General features: G+C 40.7%; 1 protein-coding gene across 1 annotated transcript; it reads left to right on the top strand.

Annotated features, from left to right (window-relative positions):
• Positions 1-347: 347 nt before the first annotated feature.
• camkvb (CaM kinase-like vesicle-associated b) lies at positions 348-6,843 on the top strand (the record flags this gene model as incomplete). Its single annotated transcript, XM_080025972.1, has 10 exons — positions 348-442; positions 587-718; positions 1,927-2,001; positions 2,616-2,754; positions 3,614-3,734; positions 3,839-3,914; positions 4,347-4,483; positions 4,679-4,757; positions 5,689-5,776; positions 6,466-6,843. The coding sequence occupies 10 exons, from the start codon at positions 348-350 to the stop codon at positions 6,841-6,843; spliced, it is 1,320 nt and encodes a 439-aa protein (XP_079882098.1).
• Between the last annotated feature and the right edge of the window lie 9,675 nt (positions 6,844-16,518).

Below are 16,518 nucleotides of genomic sequence, written 5' to 3'. Positions count from 1 at the left end.
GCTTATATAAGTGAGATATTAGCATAAAGCAGAGCCTGTGCGGCAGATCCCTCTACGGCTCTGCCCTGTATTAGTGCGGGATCATGAAAGAACTCTGGTGGCTCTTTAGCTCTCACACTTATTGAAGTAATTCTGCATGACTATAGTAAGGCCACTTTTTTTTGTTGCCAAGTCATCATCCGGTTTAATATTATGGCACAGTGTGAAATGAAATTGAAGAGTCATCATAGGTGGGACACTATCACGATGAACGCATTATCTGTCTTCTAAGCCATTTAATTATCTCCCTCTCCTGTCTGTCTCTCTCTCTCTCTCTCTGCCTCTCTTATCACAAGTCAGGAGTGGCCATGCCATTTGGCTGTATAACCATCGGGGAAAAGAAGGATTATAACAATCCTTCTGACGTGACGGATAAATATGACCTGGGTCAGGTTGTTAAATCGTGAGTATTTTAATGGCTTCTTGTAGAGTCAGACATCATTGTATAGACCCTTGCATAATGGTTTCTCTTGTCTTGTTGTGATCTTAGTTTACATGTCTGTAAATAACCCTGAATTTTACACAAAATACGTTATTTTCTTTCCAGGGAGGAGTTCTGTGAGATCTTCAGGGCCAAGGACAAAACCACACTGAAAATGTACACATGTAAAAAGTTCCTGAAAAAGGACGGAAGGAAAGTCCGCAAGGCCGCGAAAAATGAGATTGTCATCTTAAAGATGTAAGTCGTGCATTGTGGTTAATGTTCCCTGGAGTCTACATCTCTGTCTTAAGTTAAATTGGTTCTGTGATGACACTGTCAAGTGCTTTGTTATTTTATTTTCCCTGTTTTTTCTCCTTAAAGAATGGATATTTTTTTAAAGAAAAACAAAGCAGAAGACTCTGCTTTGATAATATAAAAAGTGAAGTGAACCTCATTTTGCTGAGCGATTGCACACAGCCACTATTTTTCAAGAGCCCTGTATAGCTGAGAAATATTTTCTCTTCTTTAATTTTCCATTAAAGCCTAATCATCAACATGATAAAATACAGGGAGATTGTCAGGACTGGGAATAATTGCTGGCAAAACACCTGATTGGTTAGTAACAGAAAAGGAGTAGGTGTCATTTTTAATGAGGTAATTGAACATTTCTGTGGAAAAACCATATCAGACACACATTCCTTTTCTAAACAGAGTATTTTTATACATCTTAGGATGTGTCTGGAGTGGATCTTTAATGGTGTGCAAGATTCGTTTTATACTAGTAATATTGGCAGACTACAGGCAATTCTACAGCAAGATAGAAAAGAGTGTTAAATAGCTGTGTGGGCCAATGCATGCATGTTGAACACACTTCAGTTTGCAAAAGCTGCTCTATACTCCCTCGTGCTTTTGCATACAGATTTGTGGCTCCTGGCCTGCATTCACTGTCCACATTTTATTTCAATGTCAATTTTTGAATTCAAAATGTATCTTCATGTGCTCTTTGAAAGAATGGAGAAAAAAAACTTGTCCAAAAGACCTACACTACTTTTTCCAAAAATATGCCAATGTCTTAGACATAATTTACAGTTATTAAGTACGGGCCCTCAAGTATTGTGGGCCCTTAACTTATTGCTATCCACCATACTTCTTCTTACTTCTTCTCATTTCTTCCGCCACATTTTCTAGCTCTATCTCCTCCCACACCGTTGCACGTAGAAACGCAAAAATTTCACTGAACGGCCGTCCCCACTCCTTTGCTATCTTCACGGTATAGCACCCTGTCTCAACTTCCATAACTGTTGTAGTGTGTTATTAATGAACGATAAGGCAGGTCTTTAAGTTATTCCTCCAACTGCCTGTAAATTTGTATATTTTATATTGTAAATTGTGAATGATGTGTACGTCATCTCCAACAATATTCCTGACATCACCATGTCTTGTGCGTTGTGACCCTGTGTCCTCAGGGTGAAGCATCCCAACATTCTCCAGCTGGTGGATGTCTTTGAGACCAAGAAGGAGTACTTCCTCTTCCTTGAACTGTGAGTTCAGATGTCTGATTAGTCGGGGAAAAAAAGGCTTTCTGCTCATCTTTTCAGGCCTGCTGAACTGCATGTGTTGATTCTACACTCGTGGGGAATGAGCGGCTCTAGCCTGAGGCCCAGTAGATATGAGCACATCGGCTCTGAACTCATACTCATTTGGTATTCAGATATGATTGCTTGCAAGCTGCTCCATTCTCACCGGCACATGTTCTTCTGGGGAATTTGTTACATTTCCATGGATATTCTGAATGTGCGATAGTAGTACCGTCCTTCGAGGGACACTTGATAAGCGAGATTAGGAATTCCGGTTAGAAAGAAGAAACACAGAAAAAAACATTGGTGGAATTCTTGGAACAATCTTATCAAAATAACTGTCACTATAAATAAACAAAGTAAATTACCACTGAAAATCTATATATAAGCATATCTTTAATTTATTTTGCCTGAATAGTTGACAGTAGAAAGCAGACGGACAGCGAGGTTCCAGTTTGGACTTGATAACCTTGTAGTCAATGTGCCAATGTCAGTCAGCGAACATTTTCCAATGCTGAGATAAAATCAATTGAATAGCTTTTAACAAACAAACAATGCTTGAATGCTTTTCTCCACAGTGCAACAGGAAGGGAGGTGTTTGACTGGATCCTGGACCAAGGCTACTACTCAGAGCGAGACACTAGCAATGTGGTGCGCCAGGTGTTGGAGGCTGTGGCCTACCTCCACTCCCTGCACATCGTTCACAGAAACCTCAAGGTAGCACGCTGCAGTAGATTGGGTATAAGAACATATAGACTGATCCTGGTTGTAGGAAGAAGTGAACAAGTTGGCATAATTGTGCTGGCTTTCATCAACAAATAAAACTGTAGTTCTCGTAAATAATTTCAATTTAAAACCACTTTTACCAATAAGTATGTCAATGATATCGTATAAAATCCATGCTGTAAATATGAAGAAAAAAAAAGGTTATAGTCTTCAGTAAAATTTAATCCAGTATGTTATCTCAAATGATGTGTTCCACCTTAGTATTTCACCTGCTGTTTTATTTGAAACTCTGCACACTGCACAGTAGCAGACAACAATACATTTCCTTTGAGGAAAGCTCTCCACAGGATTCCAGAACTGTCAGTGCATGCGTCATTAAGGGGAGAGGCTTCTGTGTTTAAAAAGGGATGAAAGCAGGTGGCCCAGCTCTAATGTATGATAATGTATTCTTTCTGATCCCACTTTGTATCCAAGTCAGCCATGCTGGGCCTGGCGACAAACAAATAATAGAGGAAAAGGTAGTTTCCATACAAGCTTTACCTATTCCATACCTCTCAAAACTCACTGTCAGTTCAAATTAATATCAATGGAAATTTAGCTTTGGTCCAATCATAATTAAAGGACAAAATTAATGTTTTTGATTTATTTTAATCTACCTTTGTGCATTTAACTTTCAGATGCTTTCAGTCCTCTCATTATATTTCTGTCAGAAAATGATCTCCCAGTGAACATTCAACCTTCTAAACTCTCACTAAATGATTCATTATAAAAATGAAAGAAAGGGTGAAAACATGAATTTTACATTAACTGCTGTCATTGTAATCGGCCTATGCTTTTCTTTTTTTTTTAGCTGGAGAACTTGGTCTACTACAACCGTCTGAAGCACTCTAAAATAGTCATCAGTGACTTCCATCTTGCCAAGTTGGAGAACGGGCTGATTAAAGACCCCTGTGGGACACCAGAGTACCTTGGTAAGAATACAAAAATGTACCAGGATGCCAAAAGGAAATGGTTACACATGTGCGAATGTGATGTATCAGCCAATTTTCAAACTGGTGTATGTGTTATTGTGCAGCTCCAGAGGTGGTGGGCAGACAGCGATATGGCCGGCCAGTGGACTGCTGGGCAACAGGTGTCATCATGTACATACTGTAAGTTGTGACGTAACACATAATGAGAAAAAATATTAAAATTCTAAACACAGTAGGCTATAGGATTTTTTTTCTAAAGCAGCTAGATGCCATCTATGGATGGGATGTTGAATCATTTTAGTTACAACATCTTCAGAGCTGTTATTGTCTTAAGGTGGAGTCAGCGATTCTGGAGAAGGCTTGTTGTCAAAATCCCATTTTGTCAAAATCAGTGAATATCTCCTCATGATCCGCTACCTGTCTGTACTGTGTATGTGCTGAAAGTGTGGGCCCCCTTTGTTTGCATATCCTTTGGTTGCATACCAGTTTACTTATCCTAGGCTGTTTTTGACAAAAAGTGATTTTAAGCGTTACCCTGAATTACTGACTTCACCTTTAAATTTGGTATATTGATGGTCTTTTGTATACTTTTGCCCCCTTTTTTTACCTCAGGCTGTCAGGCAACCCTCCTTTCTATGATGAGACTGACGACGATGATTATGAAAACCACGATAAAAACCTTTTCCGAAAGATCCTGGCAGGCGATTATGAGTTTGACTCTCCATACTGGGATGAAATCTCTGATTCAGGTACTTTTAAGCTAGAGTTGACACTGCAGAGGGAAACAATGAATACTTGGCAGGTAAACATTTCATATCTGAGAGAGTTTGTCCTTTCTTGTTCTGGAGTAAACATGTGATATTTTTTATTCCACCCATCGGGACAACAAACCCCTATTTGTTGACTTTCTTCTGTCTTTCTTATTGATTTTTTTCCTCTGACAGCTAAGAGTCTGGTTGCTCGTCTGATGGAGGTGGATCAAGACCAGAGACTGACAGCCCAGGAGGCTATAGGCCATGAATGGTAGGCAGCAGGGCTTTGATATATAAAGCAGACCATTTACACCCCAGACAAGTGTATTAGTGTTATCAGCTACAAAAAGAGAAACATACATTTATTACTAACAATTTTCACACACACACATGCACACACAGAACATACACATGCATTAATGTCTGGAATTATGTCAAAGCAATGGACTCATAAACATGCCGCTCCTATCAGTTAGGGGTTCGGTGCCTTGCTCAAGGGTCACCTTCCCAACCCAAGTCCACACTGAGCCACTCCAAAAGAGCAGATCTTCTCTCTTGCTTGACTTGCCCCTTTATATCACATTGAGTAGAGTCATAGTTAAGTATAAAAGGCCAAACGCTGTTCTTAACGAGTGCTCAGCATTTGTTATGCTGCAGGTTACCATAGTTACAGCACTGATGCAGTGTGTCTCTCTATGTGTCAATGTCTAAAAAGTGGTAAACGCTATACCTGCATTTTCATTGTGAGAACGTCAGCATGCTGACGTGAGCATTTAACTTACATCCACAAGAATCATAGCTGCACTGTTATTTCGGTACAGCCTTGATGTACCTCAAATAAAATGTTCTTCACCAATATAAAAAATTATCTATTTTGCTGAAGAAATACTGTTGTTATCCATACTTCCATTATATAGAAAAGACTGTTTGAAGATATTTATTTTTTTATTATTGTGTTAAACAGTAATATTCGTCACTTTCTTTGGTCGACTGTTGGCCATGTACTGTTGATGACGATCCAACGCAGTGGCAAAAAAGGGCAAAAAAAGTCTTAGCTGAAATATGATCACAAAGGTTTACCAGTCAAAAAAATGACCAATAAATTGAGTAATCCTTTGTACAGTATAGCCTGTGCTATCTTTAGATAGGGGGAGTACAAAGCTATGTTGTGAGGTTGTGTTTTTTCCCATTCTGTACAACAGGATCTCTGGCGGTGCAGCTTCAGATAAGAACATAAAGGAAAACGTCTGCGCACAAATAGAGAAGAACTTCGCCCGAGCTAAATGGAAGGTAAGCCTTATGTTCCCCTCTCTTCCACAAAGCTTTCCTGAACAAAGTTGTTCAATTGTGGAACAGGGAGGTATAGTAGATTCAGTATTGTAAAGCAGTAAAAGCAATCTGGGGATAATTGATGTTCCCTGGATCCCTGCCTAGCCCCCGTTTCCACAGCAATGCTTTAATCTAATTTTTAGATTACTGGACCCATTATTAAATTATTGATTACTATCACTACTACTATTTTTATTGGGCAATTACTTTAGTATTCCCATTACTGTAGTCATAATTAGTGATTAAAACTATAATTAGAACCACACTTTTTGTTCTTCCTCTCGCTCTTTAACTAATTCAACTTTATTGTATTGTATAAGATAGATTTTATCTTTTCCATCCTCCTCTTCTTTCACTCTCTTCTCTACCCAATTACAATAATTCCAGTGCATGTAAACCAACCTTGTCTTATTTTCTTATTTGTGTGTGTGTGTTATTGTCTGTATTTTGTATCGCTACATCCCCTATGTTTCGTTTCTCTTGTCTTTGTTTAATGTTGTTATTTGTGTGCATATTTGTACTGTCTTGTACATTATCATCAATAATATATTTTTTTTTAAAGAAAAGAAAAAGAAGAAAGGTTTATGTTCCTTGGGAAAGTTTTCGGAGCAGAGCACTTACAGAAACTGATGTTCTCTTTCCTCCTGTAGAAAGCTGTGCGGGTCACCACCATCATGAAGAGACTAAGAGCACCAGAGAACAGTGACTCGAGGGCCCCCAGCCCTGCAGCCGGCGCCCCGGCAGACGCCCCAGCTGCTGGCACCACCACTGAGGCCTCCTCACCTCCACAGTCCACAGAGGCACCGGAGGGAGCAGCCCCCCATGTTCTCACAGAGCCCCCTACCGGAGCAGAGTTCCCTGTTGCAGCCGAGATCAGCAGCCAACCAGGGCCGGAAGATGGAGCCGGGGAAGCTGAGCCACAGCAGCCCAGCCCTGCACCACAGGAGGCCGAGCCCACATCGCGTTGTAACGGAGATGCGTCTGCCACCCTCAACGCACCCACCGAGGCTGGGGACGAGCAGGGTTAGACCCCCCCATTCAAACCACCCCTGACCTCTACGGTCCCCCACCAACTCCTGCACACTGTACATTAGCTGCTAGCATGGTGACACTGACTCTGCTTTCTATCTCACTTGCAGCATTAGTATCATCTCACGGATGGCTGTGTGCTAACCCTCCCTGAGTGCTGCGTTGCATTGGCTTTTTGTTTTTACATATATTGTGTCTATTTTTTCCCTCTCACCCTTTGGTGTTTTACGTCAGATCATTTAAACCACGTTTATCTCCGCATACTTGAGTTTTACGGGCAAAAACAGATTTGCTTAAAACGGTGGTTTCTTTCTCATTCTTCTGTTAGTGACTGGAGAATAAAGGAAGGCAGAATTGTCCTGTAAAACAGCTTTGAATCCTTTTTAATGAGCCAACTTGGGAAGCTTCACGCCGCCGGTCTGGCAATTACAGTATTTGTTCTACAGTAGAAAAGTTTTGCGTCTGAAATTCTGACCTTGTGCCGTAATACTCAGTAAGTGCTGGTCCTCACACATGGAGAACATATTCCTGTCGCAGGGAAAATATAGTGGTCCCTCTTATTCGTTACCGTCCACACGAACCAGTTACTGTGCATTAATCAATGCTGAGATAGTGTAGGTGACTGGGGGTTATTATCCCCAGTGCTGTTTTTCGAACGAGACAGCTTCACACGCGCTCCTTTGCTAACTTCCTGCTCAGGAAAGAACCTCATAGCTGTAAGTGTAAAGATTCTGTATATAGAGACCTTTGTAGAAGTAGCCAAAACAGCATGCATTCTCACTTTTCGCTGTTTATTTCACTTTAACAGCCACTTGTGGATAAAGATGCGCTACTGCCAACCATGCGTTATTGCAGGCCACAGCACCCTCGCCTCCTGCCACAAGCCATGTCGCAGCTAACGTACTTATCAAAAAGCACACTAAACATTATGCTGTCTATTACTACAGTTCGCTGTCAATGCAAGTTATAACGAAAAAGAAAGTCTTCATTACATAGCAGTTCTATGCATCCAAATTAATTTGTAGCTTTCTATTTTTTAGAAATGTCAATTCAGGACATTTTTAAACTTCGTATGACTTTGTTTTTGCTAGATCTCAGTTTACTTGTATCTACTTTGGTTTAATAATTTCCTCTGCATGAGGATATTGACTCAAATGCCACATATGTCTTAATCTTTTTTTTCTGTAAAAAATAAAGTAAAAATTTTATTACCTGACCACATGGAGCTTTCAAGGGAAGAGATGCAGAATTTTGACGTCATTGTGACCGAACCCAAGTTGTTGACCTGTATTGTACTAAGATAAAATGTATAATGCATATGTTCAATTTTTTTTAAACTATTATCTAATGTACTCATACTTATTTTTATTTATTTTTTATTTCCATATCTCTTTTTGCTTTGTTTTTTATGGTTTTACTTCAGTTTATACTTTACAAACAGTAATAACAATCGATCTTTTTCCTGTCACTGGTCCCCTCGAGCATTAATAATGAGCTACAGAAAGAGTTCTCTGTAATCACTCTAGAGGAAATTGAGCAATATTCGACTAGCTGCAGAAACTGTGATACCTGGTGTCCTTTCGATACAGTCCGTTTACCTGTAAGTAGATGTCTAAAGTCCTTGCCAGCTGTCAGGCCCAGGGCCACCTAACTAAAGCATGGCTGCTGTCAGATAAGTGTGTGGGGGATGTAGAAAAACCGTATTTTATCCTCTAGCCTGTGAGTGCCCACATGCTTTCCTGTGCTAAATGGTTGCATAAAGAAAGCAGCCACATTGTTAATACGAGGATTAGGTGGTATAATAAAAGTATAATAGTTTACGGCTTGTGCACAGCCACTTTGTCTCAACTAATCTGTTGCCAAGAGTATTTACTGTGAACACTTGTGAATTTACATCAAACTGTGCATTTTAGATTTAAAAGGGATTATCTGTAGAAAATGTATCATGTTTATTATCTGTACAATCTCAAGTTTGACCTTGTTGTTGCTGAGTCTTTTATTTATACATGTTTCTCCTTTTAAATTTGTGTTAAAGTGGATTGGTAGAGGCGCCAATCATTCTGACACTATTTTATTTCTTACATTTGTTTAAGATAAATATTTAGATTTTATTGAGAATCTTAAAAAGAAGAATATCAGAGATTTTTTTATGTGAATAGATTATTTCATGTAGTCCGTTATCTTTGTTTAGATGGCAAATAAATACTGTTACACAGTTTAAAGCAATGCTTTTTTCCAATACATTTCTCACTGTACTAAGTATTTTCGTGTCTGTTCATTTCGCCATGCACTAACAGGTGTATTTGTAGATGTGATGTTTGCCAGGACCAGTGGTCACCTGTAGGTCCTGTCTTGCATTTGTGCACCCTGTACTGTAGCCTACTCAGTGACTGAGTTGATGACTTTGATGGTAATAAAATTCTAATTGATCTGTTTATTCAATCGCAATCCTCATAATTTTTCTTCTTAGTAGTCAGTCAGTGGACAGAGGGGAAATAAAAAATTTCAATACATTTCTCTAACAAACCGCAGGGTTATTTAGAGTGAGTAGGGAACAGCCTGCGTCATATCACACTGCTTTTCCCCCAAACCCGGAGGAGAGCATCTGTGTTACACACTCTCAATTAGCGAGCTTAGCACCCATCCTGGTGGGTTGTGAACTTGTGTTTGGAAAAAAATCCCAGCAGTGCCATTTGCTGACGCTTTCCAGGATCTTTGAATTGCATGGCTTCGGAATAATAATGCTGAGAGCTCACTTTCAAGGCCCTCTGGGGGTTTCAATACGCTGCCTCTTGGGAGAATTTTCTCTTCTTCATGCACATTGTACAATGTTATGCAGCAATCAATGATACACTCATTGGGGCTCAGGGGGATCCTAACTCTGTCTCTGTGTCATTGGATGTGTCTTCATTAACACTGGTAGGGTGAGAAAAATGTCAGTTTCCTGTTCGTCTCCACTAGCAATGTAGAGATGAAAGACCGCGGATCAGAGTTGGTCTTTGCCGAGAGGGAAAGAGAATTTTTGCAAAATATTACATCCCCTAGGGCCTAGGCCAAACCAAACTTATCTTCTAACAAAGCAAGCTGGATTGACAGCGAACAAGACTTTGAACCTACTTACACAACTCATTGGTTTTAACACACTGCTGCTTGTAACAAGTGTTTGATTACATCTGTATGGATTTTTCCATATTTTAGGTAATTATCAGGCAATATTCCAAGAGAGGAGTTGTGAAAGTGATGAATTGATGTGGTGTGTGGCATTGATTTATCAGCATGTAGAGGTTAGAAAGCAATCAATACTCCCCATACGAATTTACTGCGCCCGGTTTACTGCATGCCACTGAGCTCCTGCACAAATCACGTCCGTAATTCTGCAGTTCCATTAGGTATGTGCTGTGCTTACTCTCAGGGGTTGTAGAAAAGAGAGTCTCAACAATATCGAAAAATGTCAACAATTATTCTATGGCAAAAGTTTTGTATCGCAAGAGGTACGAGGATATAGTATGATCAGAATTAACTGTTTATGTTCTATGCAGTATTAAAAGTTTAAAGGAATACATGACATACATTTTAGAGCACATGTGTCAAACTCAAGGCCCGTTTTGACACGTTTTGATCTGGCCCGCGAATCAACTCCGATTTGAATCGATGAACTTGCATCTAAGAAGAGCTGTCAGTTTTCTGAGGGCTGTAAATAGGCCAATATATGTGGCTAAATAGCATGCTAATATTGATGATTGATTGTGTCAAAAAATATCCCCCAAAATTTTGCTGCGGCGCTCCGCACCTCCTATTCCCATGGCCAGTAGCAACCTTTACTAAGACATTTCCTGGGGGGTACAAAGATCCCTTGTGATCCGTGATAATATAGGTTACATATGTAGGCTGAATGATAAAGCATATTACTGAAAAACAAAGCTAAAGATTTGGAGTTGACATATGTACGTTATTTTGCCATTATTTTACTGGTCCGGCCCACTTGAGATCAGAGAGGCTGTATGTGGCCCTCGAACCAAAATGAGTTTGACACCCCTCTTTTAGAGGGATATGTTTTACTACTTACTACATTTATGTGACAGCAATAGTTACTCCTCACTCTTTAGATTACATTTTACATTGAAAACATTGTTTATTGTGTACATTTTAAAATGGAGATTGTGTATACTCTGTATAGTTTTTTCTCAGCAGATCATTCCATATGAACAGTGCAGCAGACACTGTTGCATCCTGCCATCTGCTGGTTACAACTTGTAATGCAGCTGTTTGTGAGGACTACCGTTGTGGCCTCATGGTGTCAGCAGAAAGCAGTGTTGTTTCCTCTCTTCCCTACTTTCCTTGAAAGGCACTGGTGGTTGACAATGGCTATTCCACACTTTCCCCAGAGTCTCATCTGCACATGGTTACTGCATGAGAAGCTCTGACAATCTGAGAACTGGGAGTTCATCGAGTCAAGAATATGGTGTGATTGATTCAGCGACTAAACTCTTTAGGCATTTAACCAATGTCAGCTCATCATGTCTTCAGTGGACTGGAGTTTAGTGTTTAACAGTGTTCTGCAGGTCCACAGAAGGATGCCTGTGAACAAAGAAACATCTTTCATGGCAAGCCAAACTATCCCGTGCCCCTCTGATCCAACAATGCAATGAGTGTACGTCAGCTCTCCTTGTGAGAGAAACGGTGCAGATAACGACAGAATGCCACCAAGTACCGGATCAAACTTGACGATAAGACAGAGCTGGATTCCACATCTGAAAAGTCAACTGAATGATGTTAGTGATGCAATGGTTTGACTTTCTTCCACTGTGGAGATGATGTACCAGAGAAATACATCTCTATTGTGTTGTTAATAATGGTACACAAAACTATCTGATCAGATTATGATGGGTGTGGATGATCCTCAATAGGTTTTAAGCCACTTTCTGAGTCAGAGGCAGATGTGGCTGGATCTGAAGTGATGTGGCGATCATGATACATACAGATATCATTTTAGTAGCCACTGTGTGGGAGGCTGACCCTGATTATTGGTGCCCTCTATTCAGGACTGCTTAACTCCCAACGCAACTCCCCTTGTCTGCTCTGCCGCTTCTCGGTAGGGATCAGATAAGGGAAGGGAACAGAGCTCTGTCTGTGATGAGAAATGAAAAGGGGGACAAGAGAGTTCTCTAAAGCCCAAGATCTCATCTGATGCCATGGAATGCCCTGTGATGATTTTCCAAACTATCTGACCTATAGTCCTCCTTGTCCTGAAACAAACCCACGATGGGGTGAAACGCGGTCTCCAGACATGTTCTCATCTCCAGGTTTAACAATACGTCATCTGTGCTAATTTGAGCAGATGAAGTTACCTTTCAGGGATGGCCTTTGTGACATTACATGAAGAGTACATTCAGGTCGCCAAACAGGGGGATGTAGTGCACCTATTTCTGAAGATGCAGTCAAATAGAAGAAGTGAAGATATTACAAGGTGTTAGTAATATAGCAATAATAGTATTGCTGCATTAGGGGATGCACTTTTATAATGCCTCTGCGCTGGAGATAGCCAAAGGAAAAGGCATTATGGTTTTGGGTTGTCCATTTGTTGGTACGTATGTAGCCTACTGTATGTACGTCTATACATCCATCCAAGCCATTCTTGCGAACACGATTTCTCATTAACGCTTTGAGGAATTTTCTTCAATTTTGTACACATGTCCACTCTGACTCAAGCAAGGACTGATTACTGTAGATTTTGGAGCTCATACCGTATGTCAAAGGTTAAGGTCACTGTTGCCTAATGAATGCAATATCTCAAGAACCCTCTGAGGGATTTCCGCCAAATTTGGCACAAACTCACAATTGGACCCACAGACGTTTTTTTGTCAAATTTAGCTTAAATTTACATTAGACTCGAGGGTTAACTGTTAAGATTTTGGAGGTCAAAGATTACTGTGACCTCACATTTTGTTAGTACTGCATCTGAACAACATACTACATCCAAACAATGGGAGGATACTTTAAACTCTTGAGTCTTCTTTAGATTCTTGTACTCCATGTACTCACTGTTTTCTTTCACCAATGGATCTTTTCTCTTTTTGTTTTCTTCTCAACCATCAAAGCTTTTATGAGGTGAAGGAACTGAAGGGGTTTGACTGAACACACTACTCTGACCTGACGACAACAGCTTGTTCCACTCAGGTGCTGTAAAGGTGCGAACACACCAAACACGTTGGGTGCGGTGGCCAAAGCGCCCAACGCACCTGATCTGGCGCTTGGTCATTTTGTGTCAAAAAATTGTTCAACGCGCCCAACGCTATGCAGCTAGTCTCCCCCCCGATATATTTATTCCCCTAATCAACCATGGCTGCGATCAGACCCGACCCGACACAACAGCGTTCATGTCCGCACAAAAACAACAACAACACGGCCAACAATTGTGCCAAAAGACAAATAAACAGCAACTGAACGGAACAAATAGCCTTAAAACAGCATTACAGATTCACGCGACTCGGAAATGAACACAAACAGCAAGGCAGCACCATACCAAACACATTTACAGCAGCATTGTGCACAGGGCAGTAGAAAATAAAGGCAAGTAGCCTACATTACCCTACCTGGCTGTCACGGGACCGTGGCTGGCGTAGATATAGGCATAAACACCGGTGCTTCGCTGTACTCGTTGTGAAAGTTCCCCGGACTTAGCCGTTATGTTTGGGTTCATTATATGGAGGTGGTGGCCGCACACAACCGGGTGAGTTAACTAACGCTATCCGACCGGTGCTAACTTGGTTTATCGGCTAAAGCACAGCTGCACATATTCACTGAATTAACCAGGAAGCCCATTCTCCTGGCTCACTTTCCCCACGTCTTCTAACCCAACCCCGAGCGGCTTCATATCACCAGCCAGCCGCAAATACATTTCCTACTCGGTGTTTCTCAGCCTCTGTGTTGTCCTCCCACCGTGCCGATGTCAGTGACGTCGGGTCAAGCTCACCGCTGATTGGCTAACGCGGCTAAACGTCACGCGATGGAGCGTTAAAAAGTTAAATTTTTTGAACCCGCGCGGTGGTGCGATGGTGCGGTGACGCTTTGGTAACGCGGCTACCGCGCCCAAAGCGCTGCTTTACCGTGGCCAACGCATCATCGCGCCTAAACCAATGATTCCCTATGCAAAAATAGGATTTTTCAACGCCGCCACCGCACCCAACGCGTTTGGTGTGTTCGCACCTTAAGTCAGACTTGCCTTCACATACTCCCATCACACATTTCTTATTATTCATTCTTTTTTATATGATTTTTTGTAGGCCTTTCAGCATAGATTTAGCTTGAGCAAAGATGCACAGGTGAGACAGTGAACACCAGTTTAATGTTTTTAAAAGTTGTTCTCTTTTTCTTTCTATGAGAACTAGTGCAGTGCCCGTAGGAAGCAGTAGGTTATGCATGCTTAAATGTAACCCGTCTATCAAAGTGGGACACATACACAGATGTAGCATACATTAGCAGTGTCAAACAGTCAGTGAAATGGCTCTCACATCGCTCGTCAATGTGACTTATGTTATTTATTTAATATGTGTTGCGCCATATAATCCTCTATTCTTTATGGGCAAACAGGTGAAATTTTTTTTTATTGGTAATTGCAGCTTGAAGGCAGCAGCATTTATCTTTGCAAACAAAATAAAGGGCATTTTTTTTATTTTGCATAGTCTTTAGCTCGTTTAGGTGTTTGTTTTTAACGAATTTAAAACATTCTGTGTAAGCGATCATGTTTACATTCACCGGTAGCAGAGCTATCCGAGAACGTGCTAGTTTCAATGGAAAACGCTATTGTCATGCTAACTGAAATTAGCGTCACTGTCGCGGAAGTGTTTAACTATACACATTAACTCTATAACAGTGAAAATAGCGTAACGTGATCTTTAACACGAAAGTGGACAGGTTTGAGGAGTTGGTGATGTTTAAGAACGTTTTGTTTGGAAAGTTGGGTTCATTGAATGAGGAAGTAACACCAGGCTGTGTCGGTCTGCTGTGTGTGTCCCGCTCGTAAATTCATGCTTTGGTCGCAGCGGCCAACCAAATCAGAGAGAGGCGGGGTTTAGCTAGAGACTATTCATGCCCGTCGTTACTGTGGCCTTCAGTGCGCGCATGTATTCACAGCCAGCATGATATTAATATGATAACTTCTACATACTTAGTCCCAAAAACTTAAAAATGAAGGATGCACACCTTTGTGCCGTGCGCAAGCAATATCCGGAAGCTCAGGCCTATCTGACTAAAACTCAGAGAGATATGCGAGCCACATGAACTCAGACAGACAGACAGACATTTCTTGCTTTATAGATAGATATATTAAAGGGGAAGTAAGTGATATTTTCTCTATATTCATACAGCAATCACTTAAACAGTATGCACAGTTCATAACACAGGTCTCTCAGTCATTCAGCTTTGCAGTAATTGCCAGATAAAATTTTGAGTATCCCGCTCGTTTTCCCGCTCGTTTATTGCTTTTCTACATCGCGGCACTATATGACGAAGACGGCTGCGTGTTCATGTGGTGACGACGTAGGACACTCACAGGGAGTTAGCTAAAAAGATAATATCACTTACTTCTCCTTTAAGTTTAAATCTATTTTATATAGTTATATGGTCTTCACTTGCGCTTAAGCAATGGTCGAGCAGGTAGCATTTATTTCAGTATAGGCTTTTTTAAGCATAGTATTTCTTTTACACACTACAAGAAAGAATATTTAGCTAATGTTTGCTACTTTACAAACATCATGACGCTAATGCTAATTCAATTCATGAGTCAGGAACTCTGTTAAAGTGTTTCAAATCTGGTCAAATAAAGTTTGGCCTGGGGACCCCGCTCTCTTTCCATTTCCATCCCCAGACTCGAGCTCGGCAGTTGAAACCTGCTGTCGAGTGAGACAGAGATCACATCCTCTCACAGCAGACATTTCAACATGCTATAGAAGAAACACAGATGTTACATATAGCAATGGCTCTGTTCTATTCCCAGTGTCCCAGTTAAACTATGACAGCGTGTTAGTGAGCCACTGAGGCAACTAAATGGAATCCAGCCATCGTGAAATGACTTACACCTGTGTATTCCCTGCTGTGACATGTTGAAATGTGTACCATAAAAAAGGCCTGTTGACCGTGATATAGTATATAAAAGTAGTTAACTGTGTCTAATGAAGACAGCATACAGCATTATGCACAATAACTCAATGGCTTGTTATGCTATAGTTAATCACCAAACATGTGAGTCTGGACGTTCGTGGATATTGATTATTTTTTCAGTCAGAATGTCTACCTCTGCTGAACTTGCTGAGAAATATACTGATTTACAACCTTGTCAAACTCCAGGTGGATTACGATGATCTAGCACTCACAACATCTGAGTTAGTGAACCTTAATGTAGAACTACTGATCAACTTCATCTGAGCATATTAACTGCTGGGGATGAGGACCTCGCAAAATACCTATTAGGCCCAGAAGTAAACAATTTTGATAGTAACAAACAAGCAAATATGGTCCTGTGTACTTTCATTGAAGGTGTTTTACCATCCAATAGTTTCATTACAAACACAAATGCAATTTATACAAATGTGCATACATATCTCTTTAACAGGTACAACTTTATTCCAAGGATCCAGAGGGTTCTGGGTAGAACATGGAAAACATCCAGTATCAAG

This window comes from Ammodytes marinus, assembly GCF_949987685.1.
Source record: "Ammodytes marinus genome assembly, chromosome: 4".
Lineage (NCBI taxonomy): Eukaryota > Metazoa > Chordata > Actinopteri > Uranoscopiformes > Ammodytidae > Ammodytes > Ammodytes marinus.
The sequence above is the reverse complement of the archived record's forward strand: the minus strand, read 5'-3'. Positions and strand labels throughout refer to the sequence as shown.